Here is a 16,714-nt window from a genome sequence, read left to right as displayed (position 1 = left end):
ATCAGGGATGCTCGTGGGTGGAATTGGAGGAGTGCAGAGATTGCGGAGGCTTTAGAGGAGGATATATAAAGCAGAGAGAGACAAAGGTGAATTTGCCCATAGTTCTAGTTATGTGTTTGCTGCATTTGCCTGTACCGTACCTGTGTGCTCTTTTCTGTAGATGAGTCTGTACCATAAGTATGAACAGGTCCCAGATGATTGACAAGCTCTGGAAATGATGATTTTCTGAACCTCACTGACTGCATTCCCTGGTTTCCAATTTTCCAAGGTCAAAATCTAACATTGTGAAATCAAAGAGTGTTAAATTATAGCTGGCAATAAACGACAGACAAAGAAAAGGAGATTTTTTTCGTGGATTTAAGTGAATAAAGATCCCTCGTCATTGGAGGCGATGCAGAATGATACTGGCACTGAAAGGTAGATGTTCTGATGGCCTTGGACGTAACAGGGATCGCTAACAGATGCCCCCATGGCCTCGCAGAGTGTCGATTTCCCCTACTGAGCTAGCCAATTGGGAAGGAGAAGCCGGAGTTTAAAACCAGCTGTCTCTACCCAGACCGGGGACCGAATGTCTTGGGGCTTTGGCTTGTGCACTGCAGCAACAGAAGCAGTGATTTATTCACAGTGTAAATAAAGGGTGTTGGTAATGGGAGAATGGCCTTGGTGAGATTATTGCACCAGATGTCTCGGTTTTGCCAGGACAGTCTCGGTGTCCCAACGGTTTACTTCAGACTTTCGGAAATGTTCAGGTTTTTTGTTATACCCAATACCCCTCCCCTTTAACCAATCCTCACATTCCATTTACTGTGGCCTCTTACTGTGCACTGTGCTACACTGGATGCCCCCTGGCATGCAGAATGCTGCCCACTCACCCAGTGTTACATGATGCTCTGGGAGATTGCACATTCACAGAAATCCTTCACGACAGCTGGGGTCGGATCGGTGACAAAAGTCCAAAATGGACCTGTTCCCAATGGCACAGCTTTACACTGCCCTGATTGGCTGGACTGTCAGAATGTTCTGATTGGCCGGTCTGTGATTCTGTGCGGGAGGCCAGTTCAGGAGGGTGAGGGAAGGTGGGAAGAGTTAGAAATGGGGAGGGGGTAGGGGGAGGCACTGGGGTTAATTCATAGGAATTAGTGGGGGTAAGGTACCTGCAAGATCTCCTATCAATTCAGGGCATCCCAGGACCACAATGGAGGGAATCAGCCTCTGGGTGGGTGACAGAAGATTGGCAGCTGTATTGGCCAAAGGCAAGCCTCACTTGGAAAAAGTGAAGTACCAATCAGTGCTGGAGACAGTGGCAGGTAGGTTTATTTCATGCATTGGCCAAACGTCTCTGGGAAAGATCATGTGCTTTCCTCGTTAAACCTCTCCCACATGTTGAGCTACATCCCTGACTTTAAAATCCAACCTCTGGCTGGAAACATCTGTTCATAGAATAGAATCATACATAAGAACATAAGAAATAGGAGCAGGAGTAGGCCATCTAGCCCTTCGAGCCTGCCCCGCCATTCAATAAGATCATGGCTGATCTGTCGTGGCTCAGTTCCACATTCCCGCCCTCTCTCCATAACCCTTAATCCCCTCGCTTATCAAAAACCCATCAACCCGCGTCTTAAAAATATTTAGCGAGGCAGCCTCCACCACTTCAACGGGCAGAGAATTCCAGAGATTCACCACCCTTTGAGTGAAGAAGTTCCTCCTCAACTCCGTTCTAAACCGCCCCTACGGTGCAGAAAGAGGCCATTCAGCCCTCCGAGCTTGCACTGACAACAATTCCACCCAGGCCCTTTCCCCACAACTCCACATATTTACGCTGCTAATCCCCCTGACACTAAGGGGCAATTCAGCATGGCCAGTCCATCTAACCCACATATCCTTGGAATGCCTAAATCTAGTGGGCAAATGAGAATGAAGAAGATTTTTAAATGGAGATTGGTCTTTCCCAAGAAAGCTCAAGTGGAATAGGGAATTCAGATCTCCTCTGACACACAAAACCTTGGCTCAGATTTTTTTAAGATGTGTCAGAAATGTCATCAGATAAAAGTCAGTGGTTAGTAACATCTGCCGTCAGATAGTTGGTGCCTTAATACATTTACCAACACTGGCTGCACACTATCCAGATCTGATGAAGGGTTATCCAGGCTCGAAACATTGGCTCTATTCTCTCTCCACAGATGCTGTCAGACCTGCTGGAATTTTCCAGCATGTTTTGTTTTTGATCCAGGAGATGTCATCACATGGGCCAGTGGGCTGACGAATGGCAGATGGAGTTTAATTTAGAGAAATGCGAGGTGATGCATTTTGGTAGATTGAACCAGGGCAGGACTTACTGAGTTAATGGAGGGGCATTGGGGTGAGTTATAGAACAAAGAGATCTGGGGATACATATTCACAGCTCCTTGAAAGTGGAGTCACAGGTGGACAGAATGGTGAAGAAGTCATTCGGCATGCATGGTTTCATCGGTCAGAACATTAAATACAGGAGTTGGGACGTCTTGTTGAAGTTGTATAAGACATTGGTAAGGCCACACTTGGAATACTGTGTGCAGTTCTGGTCACCCTGTTTTAGAAAGGATATTATTAAACTAGAAAGAGTGCAGAAAAGATTTACGAGGATGCTACTGGGATTTGATGGATTGAGTTATAAGGAGAGGCTGAATAGACTGGGACTTTTTTCTCTGGAGCGTAGGAGGCTGAGGGGTGACCTTCTAGAGGTCTATAAAATAATGAGGGGCATAGACAAGATGGATAGTCAATATCTTTTCCCAAAGGTGGAGGAGTCTAAAACTAGAAGACATTGGTTTAAGGTGAGAGGGGAAAGATACAAGTGTCCAGAGGGGCAGTTTCTTCATACAGAGGGTGGTGAGTGTCTGGAACAAGCTGTCAGAGGTAGTTGTCAAGGCAGGTACAAATTTATCTTTTGAAAAGCATTTAGGTATAGAGGGATTTGGGCCAAATGTGGACAATTGGGATTAGCTTCGCGGTGCATGGACAAGTTGGCCTGAAGGGCCTGTTTCCACGCTGTAAACCTCTATGACTCTATGACACTATGACTCCTACCTTCAGCTGCCCCTCCCCCATACTCCTGCTATTGGTCACCCAGCATGTCAATCATCAGGGGGAGGCAATGGGCTAGTGATATTATTGCTAACCTATTCATCCAGAAACTCAACTAATGTTCTGGGACTCAGGTTCAAATCCCACCAAGGCAGATGATGGAATTTGAATTGAAAAAAATCTGGAATTAAGAATTTACTGATGATTATGAAACCATTGTTGATTGTCAGGGTGGCACAGTAGTTAGCACGGCTGTCTCACACCAGCGCCAGGGACCTGGGTTCAATTCCAGCCTTGGGTCACTGTCTGTGTGGAATTTGCACACCCTCCCCATATCTGCATGGGTTTCCTTCGGGTGCTCCGATTCCCTCCCACACTCCAAATATGTGCGGGTTAGGCAGATTGGCCATGCTAAAATTGCCCCTTAGTGTCAGGGGATTAACAGGGTAAATATGCGGGGTTACAGGAATAGGGCCTCGATGGACCGAATGGCCTCCTCCTGCATTGTAGGGATTCTATGATCACAGAGCCCTGCCTTTCCATGGTGTTTCAATATTTCCTGGTTTGGAAGGGTTAAAATCTGGGACCTGTTCCCTAGATTGTTGGGTGAGATAGCAGAAATTAGAGAACTTTACAAGAGATCCCCAAGGGAAGAAGATGTGAAAATTGCAGATGAGGGTAACAAGGATCAAGAATCTGAAATAGCAGGGCAGCAATTATTGCAGTTTATTATCAACCTACTTGCAACCCTCACTATAAAATTACTTTCTCCATTAACAGAGTTAATTTTTTAACAGGTTACATTATAATCTGTATTTATTTTGTGTTGGACGTTTCATAGTCAGTCTCTGTCCAAGGTCTAGCGGTGCTGGCTATGGATAGAGTGGGAAAGGTTTGAACCCCACTGCAGACATCCCAGTAAGCACTGTCTGCATCATTGTCCCTTTCCAGTGGCTCTGACAGGTGTGTCTGGGCCTACATTGGGAAGGGAAGGTGAGGGGGTCTTCAGCCCTGTGAGTAGAGGCATTGAGACAACCTTCTCCGAGGATCCACACCATGAGGAAGCTGTTTGTGAACCTGAGTTTAGGAGCAGCCCGGAACAGAATAAACAGGTGGATGAGCTGTGACATTCAACCTAAAACATACGTAAAGGACAGAAATAGGCCGGTTGGTCTTCTGGCAACTTGACTCAGGATGTGCCCTCACATCACAGCCACCTTCCACCTAGGAAAGCAAGGGATGGACCAGGGTGGGGGTGGGGATGCAGGGGCAGTCTTTGGTTTATTTCGGTCAATTCCCCTTCCACTATCAAGGCTGGCCAATCTACACATCCCCCAGTGTCTTCTATTTGTCGACAGGTCTAAAATATTTACCTTTGTATGTCTTGCAGTTTTTCAAAAGATTGAAAAATGATGCCAGGGATAAAATGGGGCAATGTTCAAACCTGTGACAATGTGAATGGGATCACATCAACCTGACTCAGAGTATCAGAACCAGACATTATCTCACACCTCCCCACTCTGAACATCACCCCCATCACCTCCACTCCATCCAGCAATTTCCCAACAGAGATAGAGAACAGGGAGGTTTCAGCAGTGGGATGTCATCAGCACCATGTGGGTCACCCACCAAGATGGAATTTAGCGGCTGTTCCTCCCAGCCCCACCAATGGAAATTAATAATTCAGAATTGACCTGTTTCTCATGAGCGACGTCAGAGTGAGCTTTGATAAGCTGGACTTCACTGATGGAGTCTGCTGTCTGTCGTTCTGTGTAGGTCGCTTTCTTCCTGTACATCCCCACACTAACCGTAGATTTACTGTGTTCCTGTAAGACCATCTCAATGTAATATCTGTGGAGTGAAGGGGACAGTCTGTTGGTAGAATTAAAAACAACAGGGTCCTCATTCTGCAATCAACAAATAAAAAGTGCAAAAAGTTTCATGTTGCAGCGTCATCTCTCAAAGTACCTCACAGAGTTACTCTGTGGATAATGAAGTAAGTCAGAGGTTAGATATTGTGTACAACAAAGTTTGACACCTGGCGTAATCTTGTGGTAACTAGGTAGAGTTCAATAAAGGAGATTTGTTGGACAATAATTCAAGAGTTTGAGTGTCATCAGTTGCACCGAGTTTGAGGGCAATATTTGATGTCCCTGGGTGGTCTACAGTTACGTTGGCTCTTTGTCAATCACGTTGTGTCAAATCAAATGTGGGAGGACAAATCAGATAGTAAATGGCTAATAAAGTGCAAGGCTGGCAGAAGTTACTCCAGGAGTATCTGTAAGGCAAGTGTCCAAATGGGTAGAATATTCTGATAAGGTTATTGAAGGTCAGCGTCCCATTGGCCAGCAGAATGACAGAATGAAAGAACGAAGCTTGGAGGAGAAAAGAGAAATGTGTCTCTAAGCTAAGCAAGGCCACAGCAATGGCCAATTTTATGAAGGGGTTGAGTGTGAGAGAGACAGATCAGTCGGGGAGGCGATGGCCTAGTGGTATTATCACTAGACTATTAATCCAGAAACTCAGCTAATGTTCCAGGGACCCGGTTTCGAATCCCGCCACGGCAAATGGTGGAATTTGAATTCTTGAAAAAATATCTGGAATAAAGAATCTACTGACGACTGTAAAATTATTGTCAATTGTCAGAAAAACCCACCTGGTTTCTTTAGGGAAGAAATCTGCCATCCTTACCCAGTCTGGCCTACATGTGACTCCAAACCCACAGCAATATGATTAACTCCCAATTGCCCTTGAAGGGTAACTAGGGATGGGTAATAAATGCTGGCCAGCCAGCGATACCATGTCCTACAAATGAATATAAAAAAGTAAACTGAAGCAGCAGGAAACTGACACATGTTAGAGCTTTAGAAGTTGAACAATGGAATGAAATCCAAGTGTTCCGTATGAGTCAGATGCAGTTTGCAAAAGCAGATTGAAAGAGAGTGAGAGCTGTGTGTGAAAGAGGCACGGCTAAACAGAGGATTGTGGAGAGGGAGCAGAGGTGTGGTGACTCACCAATTTCTGTGAAAATCTTACACAAGTCAAACATTGCACAGAGACAGAGATCAACTGACTATACAACCTGTCAGAGGGAAATATATATGAATGATGTAACTCTCAGCTCAAAGAATTCTGATGTGCGTATTTGAGTACAGAGTGGTAGATGGAGACAGTGACAAATTTAGGGGCTTGTTAAACAGTGGTTGGTAAGGGAGTGTATCAAATGAGACCTGTAGCTATGGGGACAGTATCAACTTCTGGACAGTCCCCATGTGATGGGTATGTGGCAGAAACGTCAGTCCCACTTGCACCCACTGCCATAAACCCCATTGAAACAGACCGTATGGAGCCAGGAGCTCATAGCCTCACTTACATCGCAAGGAAGGGCTCTTTGCACCTAATAAAACAGGGGGAAGCAAGCAGTGTGGTGTTACAGAATGAGAGAGGAAGGAACTACCTCAGCCAGAAATATTGTAAACTAACTGGCAAGATGCAAAAAACCTCCACCTCTGTGGAGTAAAGATGGTGTGAAACTCAGATCTGTGACAATTATTGCATTCTGAGTGCACATTGAAAACACAAGTTGCTGTCTGAGTGTTGCCGTTTGTGGGATTTGTCTCAGCTGTCTTTGTTAACTCAGTGACCTGGTTTTGTTGGTTGTTTTAAAATTGCTAGTTCAATGTATGTAGTTGTATTTTGAATTAGATTAAATGAGGAGGAGGATCTGTTGAGATAAATGAAAGCAGAGTTATTAAAACAACTGCTTTGTTCTGGCGGGAGAATGGTGATTGTGGGATAATAAAATGGGATGTATAGACTTTGGATTAACGTCAGAATCTAGTCGTGGCTGTAGAAGTTATTAAACTTACTTTCTTATACATAGTTTCTCAAGAATTTACCTTTCCCTTTGAGTTTTAATTGCAATTTTGAAGAACAAATACTTTTTAACCCATTTCCTTTGTTTTTGTTGAACATTCTATTCTCGTTTCATGGGCTGCACGGTGGCACAATGGTTAGCACTGCTGTCTCACAGCGCCACGGACCCAGGTCTGATTCCTGGCTTGGATCACTGTCTGCGTGGAGTTTGCACGTTTTCCCCATGTCTGTGTGGGTTTCCTCCGGGTGCTCCGGTTTCTTCCCATAGTCCAAAGAACTGCAGGTTAGGTGGATTGGCCATGCTAAATTGACCCCGCTGTCGGGAAATTAGCAGTGTAAATATATGGGCATATGCAAATAGCTCTGGGTGCAATTATGGTCGGTGCAGACTCGAGGGACTGAATGGTCTCCTTCACACACACAGAAAGCAGAGAGTTGGAATAAATGGGTGCTTTTCCGGTTGGCAGTTGGTGACTAGTGGCGTGCCGCAGGGGTTGGTGCTGGGGCCTCAACTGTTTACCATATACATCGACAATCTGGAAGAGGGGACAGAGTGTAGGGTAACAAAGTTTGCGGATGACACAAAGATGAGTGGGAAAGCAAATTGCGTGGAGGATGCGGTAAGTCTGCAGAGAGATTTGGATAGGCTGAGTGAGTGGGTGAGGATCTGGCAGATGGAGTATAACGTTGGCAAATGTGAGGTTATCCACTTTGGAAGGAATAATAATAAATTGGACTGTTATTTAAATGGTGAAAAATTACAACATGCTACAGTGCAGAGGGACCTGGGGGTCCTTGTGCATGAATTGCAAAAACCCAGTCTGCAGGTGATCAAGAAGGTGAATGGAATGTTGGCCTTTATAGCGAGGGGGATAGAATATAAAAGCAGGGAGGTCTTGCTGCAACTGTACAAGGCACTGGTAAGGCTGCAACTGGAGTACTCTGTGCAATTTTGGTCCCCTTATTTGCAAAAGGATATATTGGCCTTGGAGGGAGTGCAGAGAAGGTTCACCAGGTTGATTCTGGAGATGAGGGGGTTAGCTTATGATGAGACTGGGTAGACTGGGCTATACTCGTTGGAGCTTAGAAGGCAGAGGGGAGATCTTATAGAGACATATAAGATAATGAAGGGACTAGACAGGGTAGAAGCAGAGAGATTATTTCCACTTAGAAAGGAAACAAGAACTAGAGGGCACAGCCTCAAAATAAGGGGGAGTCATCTTAGAACAGAGTTGAGAAGGAACTTCTTCTCTCAGAGGGTAGTGAATCTCTGGAATTCTCTGCCCATTAAAGCGGTGGAGGCTACCTCGTTAAATATGTTTAAGTCACAGGTAGATAGATTTTTGAACAATAAGGGAATTAAGGATTATGGGGAGCAGGCGGGTAAGTGGAACTGATCCACTTCAGATCAGCCATGATCGTATTGAATGGCGGGGCAGGCTCGAGGGGCTAGATGGCCTACTCCTGCTCCTATGTTCTTATGTTCTGCACTGTAGGGATTCAAAAATAATTTTTAAAAAATAGTGTAGAGATTGTGTTTGCAAAGAGTGTGTGTGTGTGTATGTGTGTGTGTGTGTGTGTGTGTGTGTGTGTGTGTGTGTGTGTCTGTGTCTAATAAACAATTACTGTTGGTTTTCTTTGTTGTGGTGTGAGCTTTAATGTGTTATGTTGATTCTCCTGAATTATGATTTGAGTGATAGGTTTCGATCCCATGTTTAAAATCTAATGGGAGCTGAATTAAAAATGTATTAAAAATTATGATTAATTAAAATTATGATAAAATTAAAAATGAATTAAAAATTGAAAACAGGCAATGTTTGAATCCCTAATCTTGGATATAGTTGCCAACCATTACTGCTCGAGGATACATAATATACATTCTGAAAGTTCCTTTGAACACAATTATTAGAAATTAAATGGAAAATTTAAAAATCAAAGTATATCAAATGGAATTTGAAAATAACCACTTAGTGCTTGGAGCAATTCTGGCTACTCTTTGTTCAAATTGTGAGAAAATTGTCTAAGTCTTGGCAGGAGACAATGGGCGGGATTCTCTGATCTCCCAGCTGTGTGTTTCCTGCCAGTGGGATTCTCCGATCTCCCAGATGCGTGTTTCCTGTGAGTGGGAGGTGGCACACTGTTTGCTAGCAGCAAGATTCCCTAGTCCTGCTGCTGTCAGCAGGAATTCCCATTGCGATCCCTCCACACTGGTGGGAAACAGGACGCACTGCCGGCGAGACCAGAGAATCCCGCCAGCTTGAACGGCTGGAGAATTCCAGGCCACGTCACTCTCCCTTGTTCTCGGTGTTTTTAAAGAGGCAGTGAAGAAGTGTGTTTCCCCCGACTGGCAGCGATTTCACTGTTTGATTAATTCCACTTTGAATTTGCTGATACACACCGAAACCAAATTCACTCATTTGGCTGCAACCAGCATCTACCTTTAAAATTGGTCGATAAACAAATCTTCAGGACTTTCAGATTGTTTATCACTGCATAGTGATAACTGGGACCCCAATCTCTTGTAGAAAAGTTTAACTCATTCAGATTTATCTGTTGCTTTTCGAATGGAGTGGGAGAATTGGAAAAGAGTGGGGAGGGGGCCTGGGTAAGGTACTCCGTCAGGGAGATAGTACAAACCCGATTGGCTGAATGGCCTCTTCTGCATCGCAGGGATTCTATTCAATAAGGGTGATTGGTTATACTGAATTGTAAGCACCAGTGTTTCTGATATTTAATAGAAAGTCATATAAATGGAGAAGTTACCTAAAGTCTAAGGGGATACGCAAATTTAATTTTTTGACAGATAAAGGGTAATGGAAAGATAATCTGGGTTTTTAGTGAAAAAAAACATTAAATTTAAATATATTCTCAATTTGTGAGATCAATGCATGATAATTTTATGAAGGTAAAATTTGTTTTGCGTGTGTTATCCATACTGAGTAAAAGTTAACTCAGGTGGTGCATATGTGAACATGTAAGACCTGTTGTATTAATTTTAGTTAATTTATTAGCCACAAGTTGGCTTACATTAACACTGCAATGAAGTTACTGTGAAAATCCCCTAGTTGCTCCAGCGCCTGTTCGGGAGAATTTAGCATGGCCAATGTATCTAACCAGCATGTCTTTCAGATTATGGGAGGAAACTGGAGCACCCGGAGGAAACCCATGCAGACACGAAGAGAACATGCAGACTCCGCACAGTGACCCCGCCGGGAGCTGAACCCGAGTCCCTGGTGCTTGTGAGGCCATGAGATCCCGGTGTTTGACTGGGCTGCGCACAGTAAGAAGTCTCACAGCACCAGGTTAAAGTCTAACAGGTTTATCTGTTGGGCTTTAACCTAGTGTTGTGAGGCTCCTTACTGTGCTTGTGAGGTAGCAGTGCTAACCACAGTGCCACCCGTGATACCCGTATGTACGTAAGAGAGACGATGGCCTAGTGGTATTATCATTAGACTATTAATCCAGAAGCTCAGCTAATGCTCTGGGGAATAAAAACAGCAAATGCTGGAAAATATCAGCGGGTCTGACAGCATCTGTGGGGAGAGAATAGATCCAATGTTTCGAGTCTGCATGACCCTTCTTCAGAGATCTGAGGACCTGAGTTTAAATCCTGCCATGGCAGATGGAGGAATTTGAATTCAATAAAAAAAAATCTGGAATTAAGAACCTACCGATGACCATGAAACAATGGTCGATTGTCGGAAAAACCCATTTGGTTCACTAATGTCCTTTAGGGAAGGAAATCTGCCATCCTTACCCAGCCTGACCTACATGTGACTCCAGAGTCATAGCAATGTGGTTGACCTTGGGCAACTAGGGATGGGCAATAAATGCTGGCCAGCCAGAAATGTCTATTTCCCACAAATGAATAAAAAAACTAAAAAGTTAGGAATTAATGACTTTCTGTGAAAGGTTAAGTGCCTTAAATGTTTATGAGTGAGGCAATATGTAGGTGGGGAGATGATATTTAATCTAGGGAGTTTAATCACTGAAGTTGCCACAGATGATAGAAATTTTCATATTTAGTTTTCTGGTGTTATGGAATGGAAGTTAAAACCTGAGGAATAAAACGCAGAATTTGTACAGATCACACTATTCATGAACAAGAAAAGAATGGTTAGGAACAACAATAATTTCCTCAACAATTTGTTAATTAATAGGAGATATTATTTACCCACGTTGGGTTAATTGAGGCTTAAAGGAAAATAGCTTGTGCATGCTAATAGGAAGGGATTTTGAGCTGTGACTATTGGGAATTTAGATTTACTATGATAACTGTAACAAAGGGATTAAATGAATAAACATACATGCTAAAGGCTAGGCTCATGGGGAATGAGTAAGATGCTGTTTTGAAGAGTTGGTGCAGATTCGATAAGCCGAACAGCCTCCTTCTGCGCTGTCGGGATTCAATGGAACAGGACCAACGTCACCATCAATGGACAACATGTAAAGCAGTTTGTTTCACATTTTTATTAGCTAAGGTACAACCTCCTGCTGAGAGTTTCATGGTCCTACATCATCCCTGGGGTAAAGTTGTAGTGAATACTTTACCTGTGGGCTACATAGAACACAGAACAATGCAGCACAGGAATAGGCCCTTCAGCCCACGATGTTGTGCCAAACATGATGCCAAATCAAACTAAACCCTTTTGCCTGCCCTGGGTCCATATCCATCTATTGCATATTCATGTGCTTATTTAAAAGCTTCTTAAATGCCCCTATAGTATCTGCTTGCATCACCACCCCGGCAGCACGTTCCAGACACCTACCACTCCCTGTGTAAAAACTCGTCCCTCACATCTCCTTTGAACATTTCCTCTCTCATCTAAAGTGCGGCTTCCTAGTATTACACATTTCACCTCGGGGGGATAAAGATTCTGACTTGACGACTCTATTTTGGCATGGTGAAATTTCTATTCAATTGCCTTTTATTGGTTCAATTCTTTTTGCCATCTGGCAGTGTTATCAGTTTAATTTCTCAGCCCAGCCCTGTATTAATCCCTTGGTGCATTCGATCAAATTTCAGATCACTATTTTCAAATGAATTTTAATTACCGACATCTCAAATATGAATCCAAGTAAATTTTACATTAATGCATAAATTTTCAATCAAGCGTATAAATTAATCCTAAATTTACAATGCAGTGTAAAACACTGATGTAAATTTTCAGTGGCAAGCATAAATTACTGGCTAATGTTCAATGGAATATGTAAATGAAACACTGTCTAATTATACGTAATTACACATGTAGAAGGACAATTTGATATGGTTATGACAATGTGTCGATGTACGGGAATTCCATTTGTACATTTTCAATTCTACATAAAAGGTAATAAGAAGGCTGTAAGTTTGTTGAGGTGGATGATACTTACTCTTTCCCTTTCTGAAGGTGAAGGCTGTCAAGTTCTTGGTTACTGTGTCTGTAGAAATTGTGATACTGAACAGCAACTTTTACCTGGGGAATGAAACAGGAACAGAACAAGTGAAATTCCTCCTTTATTCTCCATTACTCTGAGTTCCTGAACCTGTAATCAAGGGGCTCAATCTAGGTGCATAATCAATCTGTTTGCCCTTTTCAGAGATTCTCAAATCTAAACTCCTGTCTCTCCAAAGAAACTGAGACCAGCCTCTATTATCTTATCTTGCTGTCAGATCCTTGACATCTTCCAGTTCCTCACCCACGGATGCATCGTAGTAACCTTACAGTGCAGAAGGTGGCCATTCAGTCCTTCGAGTCTGCATTGGCAACAATCCCACCTAGGCCCCATCCCTGAAACGCCACATATTTAGCCTGCTAATCCCTCTAACTTATACATCCTGGGACACTAAGGTGCAATTTAGCATGGCCAATCAGCCAAACCTATACATCTTTGGGCTGTGGGAGGAAACCCACCATCTAACGATCTGTGCCATCTCCTAGTGCACCCTATATCTTTTAGAACCATTCTACAGAACATCTCTTTTCTTGGCAATTGGAGTTGAAACTCTGGATACCAAAGGCCAGTAAATATCCTAATTAGGAGTAAAGGATAAACTTTTAGTTTTTAACCTTTTTCCAAATGGTTGTGTGGAATTCCCAAAATGTTAACTCTAGCCTGAATTATTTACTTGGTTGGAAAAAGGTCTTCCAAAGGCTAAAGCCCTTTGTGAAGATACACATCACAGAATTGGAATCTGTGACTCCAGTCCCAGACCAATCCAACTCCATTTCTTAACTCTGTCTCCATGCTGGGAGGGATGGTGTGAGGGTGTGCACAGATCCACATCACACCACTGCTGTCGCTCACAATGATGAGGTCTCCACACTAACCAATACACAACATCTTCTGTCAAAAACTAACGGCTAGTCCAGTCAGTGAACATTGAAGCGCAATTGCAAATACAATGCTGGAAAAACCCAACAGGACTGGCAGCATCTGGGGAGAGGGAAGCAGAGCGAACTTTTCAACGTCTTTGCAAGTGCGATTGCTAGTGTTTGTTTATTTACCTTGTCCTGAGGGAGCCCGGTTAGGCTGAAATATAAGACGAATGAAACCCTGCCTTGGCAATAGAAACCATAATCGTCAGTCTCTGGAGCAACAAAGAACCCACTTAACCGCGTTAGAGATGGCTTCCATGATGGGGAGGGCTTGAACAAAGTCTCATCAGTCCAGGACACTGAGTACCCTGGGGTACTTTCATTGTATCCTGGTAAATTATCCAGGGTGCCACTTGGCCACTTTTCCACCTTTAATCCTCTTCCTCCTAAACCGATAGGAAAATAATTCAATGAACAGGAGCACAAATGAATTGACATCATTTTTAGTCTACCTTTGCCAGTCCAAATGGAACACAGTGGATGCTTTGAAAAAGATCTTCCCAGTTGCTCTGAAATGACCATTGGATGGTCCATGGATCTGTCTTGTATGACTTAGAACCAGACAGACAAAAGCTATGACCCTTACCTGTTAGGTCATGTTTTACTGCTGTAAGCAGATGAGATTTCAGTAATTGACTAATACTATACTAGAATTGTATAGGACTTGCACATTGAAATAGACCCTTTGGTCCAACTGGGCTATGCTGGTGTTTATGCTTCACACAAGCATTTTCCATCATACTTCACCTCTGTCCATCAACAGAATTTCCTATTCCTTTCTCCTTGGTATTTATCTAGCTTCCCTTAAATATATCTGCATTCCTTCATCAACTACTCCTCAAACAAACAGATTCCACATTCTCACTTTCTGGCTAAAGAAGCTCCTGCTGATTTTTCCATTTGGATTTATTGGGAATTGATTTATAGTTTTGACCTCTAATTGTGGTTTCCATACATAAGGCAACATTTTTCCATATCCCTCGCAAGCCCTTTCACAGTGTTAAAAAATGTTTCCACCTTCGCCAGAGAACACTGTTGGCTCAAGGTGGCAGCCACTGAATGGAAATAGTAGAAAAGTTATTGAACTTTTGAACTGGAGCTAACTCTTTAATGAGGTTCCACGTGTGTGAGCTAATCACCTGAATGAGGATGTCTCTTTGATATGTGAAGTGTTGTTAATTAGACCCATCTGTTTGTTCAAATGTAATTGAACCATTCCCTGGGTGTACACACCTTCGTCTTTCAGCTAATTAACTAATAAATTAAAATGTAAAATGAGAAATAGACTTGTTTTTCTTCTTTTTAAAAGAAACAGACTTGTTAATAGAACACACTCTCGACTCAGCAACTAACTGGAGGTAGGAAGTGCTTTGTGACAAATAACAGGATTGAGGAATTGTACAGATGTTTTAATTGGATTGTAGATATTTGTTCACTAGTTAGCAATTTCGCTTGTTAACCGACCAATTAAAAAGATATATAGCTTCTCAGTGTGTGAAAGGATTTGAACTTTTTGACATAATGATTACTGGGTTGATGTGCTAATAAATTCACACCCAGGATTTTACATTTCAAATTATTCCATTGGCTGTGAAGTACTTTGGTTTGGCTGAATTTGTGAAAGGTGTTGTAAAAACCCAAGACTGGGTTTAAAGGCAGAAGCTTTGAGTGTTTCTGGTGAACCTTTCCCAGTGCAGGAGAACACGTCCAGGATTGAACAGTACCCAGCAGACTTTCAGTCAGATTGATAAGTTCTTTTTGCTCCATTGATGATAGCTTGTCTACAGCATTGCGTTCTGCATTATTGTTGAATCCATTTCTCACCCATCAAAAAGACAAAAGTCTTTCTTCAGAATTCTGACCAAATGAAAGAGAGACAGGAGCAGTGTGGGAAATAAAAATATTCAATCGAGGAGGGCCATGATCTTATTGAATGGCAGGGCAGGCTTGAAGGGCTAGATGGCCTACTCCTGCTCCTATTTCTTATGTAAAAATGGGATGAGAGTGGATCCGGCCAATGGCAACTCAACAATGCACTGCCTTTAAAGAGGAAGCGGTTTGGGTACAGTCAGGGTACATTCCCTATCGGGGAAGAGACAAATCCAAAGCTCCCCAGATAAGGGGACAGATAGAGAGCAAGAGGAAGGAGAGGAAAGTTGAGGATGCCAGATATCAGCTTGATAGTACATTGAGAACCAGGCTGAATGTAGAAAGTTCAGAGAAGAAATGGAAGAGGAAATAAGAGAAGCAAAGAGAGAGTATAAAAAGAGAGCGGTAGCTAACATAAAGGAATCCAACATCTCCTGTTGGCGTAGAAATAGTGAAAGGGTCAAAAGAGGGTTTGTGAGGCCAATTAGGGACCAAAATGATGGAGGCAGAGTAATTTGCACCTGTCTCTTAGAGTGCACTCTATGCCCAACGGAGGGTCCCCTCTGATATTCTAACCCCCATATTTCAGCCCCGCCACCCTGGAATTCCTAGCCTCCCACCACTCTCGCTGATGCCAACCTGTCTCCACCAAGATTCCTGAATCTGGGCTCCTGGATCTACTTTTCCAGGGATTGGATGCTGTCTCAGCAATGACCACTGCTCACAGAGTTGCAGACCAATTGACTGGATGGCTGCTCTTGGAGCTGGTACTTCTCAGTTTGTTCATTGGTAAGTTTTGAAACTGTGCCCTGTACACCAAGGTTCACAGTGTTACTAGAATGCATTGAATCACTTGCGTAAGTCCATGTGCACATCAGCTGTATTATCACCATCAACTCTCCCCTGCACCTCATGAAGAAATGGAATCAAATTAGTTAAACATAATTTAGCAAATCCATATTGATTTCCTTAGTTCATTCAGATTTGTCCAAATGATGGTTCATCTTATTCTGGATTATTGTTCCTAGAGCATTTCCCTCTGCCAAGATTAAACTGACTGCCTTACACCCTTTTTTGACCAAGGGGATAACATTTACAATTCTCCAGGCCTCTGGCACTGCCCCTGAGTCTAAGAAAGGTGGGAAGTTTATGCTCAGTGCTTTCAAAATTTACACTCTTACTTCCCTTATTTTCTTGGATGTAAATGATCTGTTCCTGGTGACTTATCAACTGTAAGCACAGGCTGCCTTTCTAATATCTCCTCGTTTTAAATTTTTAGCCCATCCAGTGTTTTCACCTTATCCCCTCACTACAACTTTTGCTGCATGTCTCCCTTGTTATAGACAGATGTAAAGTTTAGAACCCCATTCAAACCCCTTGCTTCTAAGCGTAAACCCTACTTTTGGTATTTAATCAGCCCGACTGCTTTTCCAGCCTTTTTACATGTTTGTTGAATATTTTTGAATTCTGTTTTATGTTAGTTGCCAGTCTCTTCTCAGACTCTCTCCTTGCTTTTCAGTTCCCCTCTAAACTTCCTATATTCAGCC

The 16,714-nt window shown here is 43.0% G+C and overlaps 1 protein-coding gene across 1 annotated transcript in view; it reads right to left on the bottom strand.

Moving 5' to 3' along the window:
* Positions 1-16,714, bottom strand: part of pkhd1l1.1 (PKHD1 like 1, tandem duplicate 1) — a 151,797-nt gene that overhangs the window by 115,721 nt on the left and 19,362 nt on the right. Inside the window, exons 15-18 of the mRNA XM_080193526.1 lie at positions 13,428-13,510; positions 12,313-12,395; positions 4,758-4,914; positions 141-276 (exon numbers count right to left, since the gene is read on the bottom strand). Of these exons, the coding sequence (XP_080049652.1) occupies positions 141-276; positions 4,758-4,914; positions 12,313-12,395; positions 13,428-13,510 (459 nt within the window). The remainder of the gene's footprint in view (positions 1-140; positions 277-4,757; positions 4,915-12,312; positions 12,396-13,427; positions 13,511-16,714) is intronic.

The sequence above is a fragment of the Carcharhinus amblyrhynchos genome, chromosome 8 (assembly GCF_965287045.1).
Source record: "Carcharhinus amblyrhynchos chromosome 8, sCarAmb.v2.hapA, whole genome shotgun sequence".
NCBI lineage: Eukaryota > Metazoa > Chordata > Chondrichthyes > Carcharhiniformes > Carcharhinidae > Carcharhinus > Carcharhinus amblyrhynchos.
This window is presented reverse-complemented; position numbering and strand designations above follow the sequence as displayed.